Source organism: Triticum dicoccoides, chromosome 3B, assembly GCF_002162155.2.
Source record: "Triticum dicoccoides isolate Atlit2015 ecotype Zavitan chromosome 3B, WEW_v2.0, whole genome shotgun sequence".
Lineage (NCBI taxonomy): Eukaryota > Viridiplantae > Streptophyta > Magnoliopsida > Poales > Poaceae > Triticum > Triticum dicoccoides.
The window spans coordinates 68,939,060-68,941,458 of record NC_041385.1 but is presented as its reverse complement, the minus strand read 5'-3'; the positions used below and the strand labels follow the sequence as shown (position 1 = coordinate 68,941,458).

Here is a 2,399-nt window from a genome sequence, read left to right as displayed (position 1 = left end):
CGCCGCCACCAATCTAATCCATACATGCTCCATTCGGTTCTCAGTAATCCTAACCTGGTTTTGTCGCGCAGGAATTCGGCGGCCGTGGCGGCGATGGACATCTACAACGTGGAGGCCGCCGAGATCCTCGCCCACGAGACCCTCGTGAGCTCACTCACCACCCCCGCATCCCCTGTTTCGAGATGATTTGAGCTGACGAGTGAAATTGCTGAGGTTTTGTGCCCATTCCTTGCTGCAGAATCTCCCCATCGGCGAGGCCGCCCCCATCTACGAGAAGCTGCTCGCCACCTTCCCGACAGCGGTGAGCCAGTTGAATTTTCCATCAAATGCCTGTTTGGTTGGGTTACCTGCTCTGCTGATTTTCTCGGTTCATGTTGCCAATCTTCTGGGGCTGAGGCTTGAATGTGCATGCAGGCTAAGTACTGGAAGCAGTATGTGGAGTCATACATTGTCACGAACGATGAAGAGACCGCCAAGCAGATATTCAGCAGATGCCTGCTCACCTGCCCTCATATTAATCTCTGGTGAGGGGATTCCACATTTTTTGATGATCTATGGCCACGTGCCCTAGTTTGTGTTTTGGGGTAGATGAGAAATTCTCCTTCACTGTCACTGCACAAATGATTAGTCACTGTTTCTACCAACACGTTCCTCCATTGACGCCCGCGTGTGGTGTCAGTTTTCTTTCATTTCGCCTGATCTTGTTACCAGTCAACAGTGCCCTGCTTGTCTGATCAAATTGCTTTTAACTTGTGATCACCTCATTGTTTTGTAAATAATACATAATTGATGTGTCTGAATCTTATATTGCTCTTAGTTATGGCTGTCATATTCTTTTCAACATAAATTTTCCAGTTTGTTTGTAACTGCAGTATTGACATTTTCCTATCGGGTTGGGTGTAACTTGCAGGCGTTGTTACATCAACTTTGTTAAAAAAGTAAACAGCAAAAGGGGCTCTGAGGGTCTGGAAGAGACAAAAAAGGCTTTTGATTTCATGCTTAACTATGTCGGTAAGTACCAAGTACTTCTATGAAGTGTTGACCGTAGATAATAAGCAGTGCGTTGTTATTAAGCTACTTTTGCAATAAAATTTTGATCTCCGGTTCGCTTTTTATTGTAAAATGAGGGCTTTTCATTTTCTTATGGAAGCCCCCAATCAACATGGGGAGCTTGCGGTACACGTGGGTCATTTGGCTACCCCTCCTGCTCTTCGGCTTCATAGCTTTCTTCTCTTCACGCATCTTCATACATGAATCTAAGAAGCTTAATTGTGACAGGCAATGATGTGGCATCTGGCCCCGTTTGGATGGAGTACATTGCATTCTTGAAGTCAATGCCGGTTTGTGTTTCTTCATTTTCCTGTCCTAACATTATTATGCCCTTTTACTTATGTTTGAGTTATTTCATTTGTGATTCCTTGTTTGAAACTCTTCAGGTTATGACGCCCCAGGAAGAGTCACACCGCATGACTACTATACGTAAAGTATATCAGAAGGCAATTTTAGTTCCAACTAGTCATGTCGAGCAGCTATGGAAGGATTATGATAACTTCGAAAATTCAGTTAGCCGCACCTTGGTAAGTAGATTTTCCGTTTGGATCACTAATCATTATGAAAAAAGCCGCCAGCATATAACTCCATTCATTAATTGGCAAAAAGACCAGTCTTTAGTCCTTTAGTAGTGTGAAGTTGTTCGTTTTCAGTTCATTCTGGTATGTCAGTAGTGTTCACTGCACTCGACCGTTTAATACGGTTACTATTTTATTTTATTAAATCTCAAGACAATGCAAACCTATCTTGTGTGCATTTCATATGGAGATCACTGTAACCTATCCATGTTCCAGGCAAAAGGCTTGCTATCTGAGTATCAACCGAAGTTTAACAGTGCTAAGGCTGTATATAGAGAGCGTAAGAAGTATATTGATGATATTGATTGGAGCATGCTGGCCACCCCCTCTACAGGCTCCTACAAGGTAAGCAGTTGATCAGGTCATAATGTTGATTTACACTAGGCGTGACAGTCTACAATTATTGACTTTACAAAACGGTTATGTTTTGTGGATAATTATTTTGGTAGCGTGGCTAGGAAAAATCGCATAATTATAATTTCCTTCAAAGTTTCTCTATCCATTTTCTCATTGCCATACATTTCTGCGCCACTCTTGTTTTCTTAGGGAAAACTGTATGGTAAAACAGTACTAGTGTCACTTTTGATTGCGAACATAACAATTTGAGTGTGTTCTAGAAAAGCTGGATAACAGAGTTTTATCTATTATTGTCAATATATTTTGTTAATTCCACTTTTCAAGATTACCTACCTGAAGTTCCAACACCCTTAACCAATGACCTTTTGTTTTTTGTAAATCTCAATATTTTCCCCGGAACAGAAATGTAGTTAT

The 2,399-nt window shown here is 41.7% G+C and overlaps 1 protein-coding gene across 2 annotated transcripts in view; it reads left to right on the top strand.

The window, feature by feature from the left end:
- The first annotated feature begins 9 nt into the window (after nt 1–9).
- LOC119274765 (cleavage stimulation factor subunit 77-like) overlaps nt 10–2,399 on the top strand; it is a 9,890-nt gene continuing 7,500 nt past the window's right edge. For both annotated transcript variants that reach the window (XM_037555493.1, XM_037555492.1), the window contains exons 1-7: nt 10–144; nt 239–301; nt 415–524; nt 911–1,011; nt 1,279–1,340; nt 1,437–1,577; nt 1,845–1,973. In XM_037555493.1, coding sequence (XP_037411390.1) covers nt 25–144; nt 239–301; nt 415–524; nt 911–1,011; nt 1,279–1,340; nt 1,437–1,577; nt 1,845–1,973 — 726 coding nt within the window. In that variant the 5' untranslated portion in view covers nt 10–24. The remainder of the gene's footprint in view (nt 145–238; nt 302–414; nt 525–910; nt 1,012–1,278; nt 1,341–1,436; nt 1,578–1,844; nt 1,974–2,399) is intronic.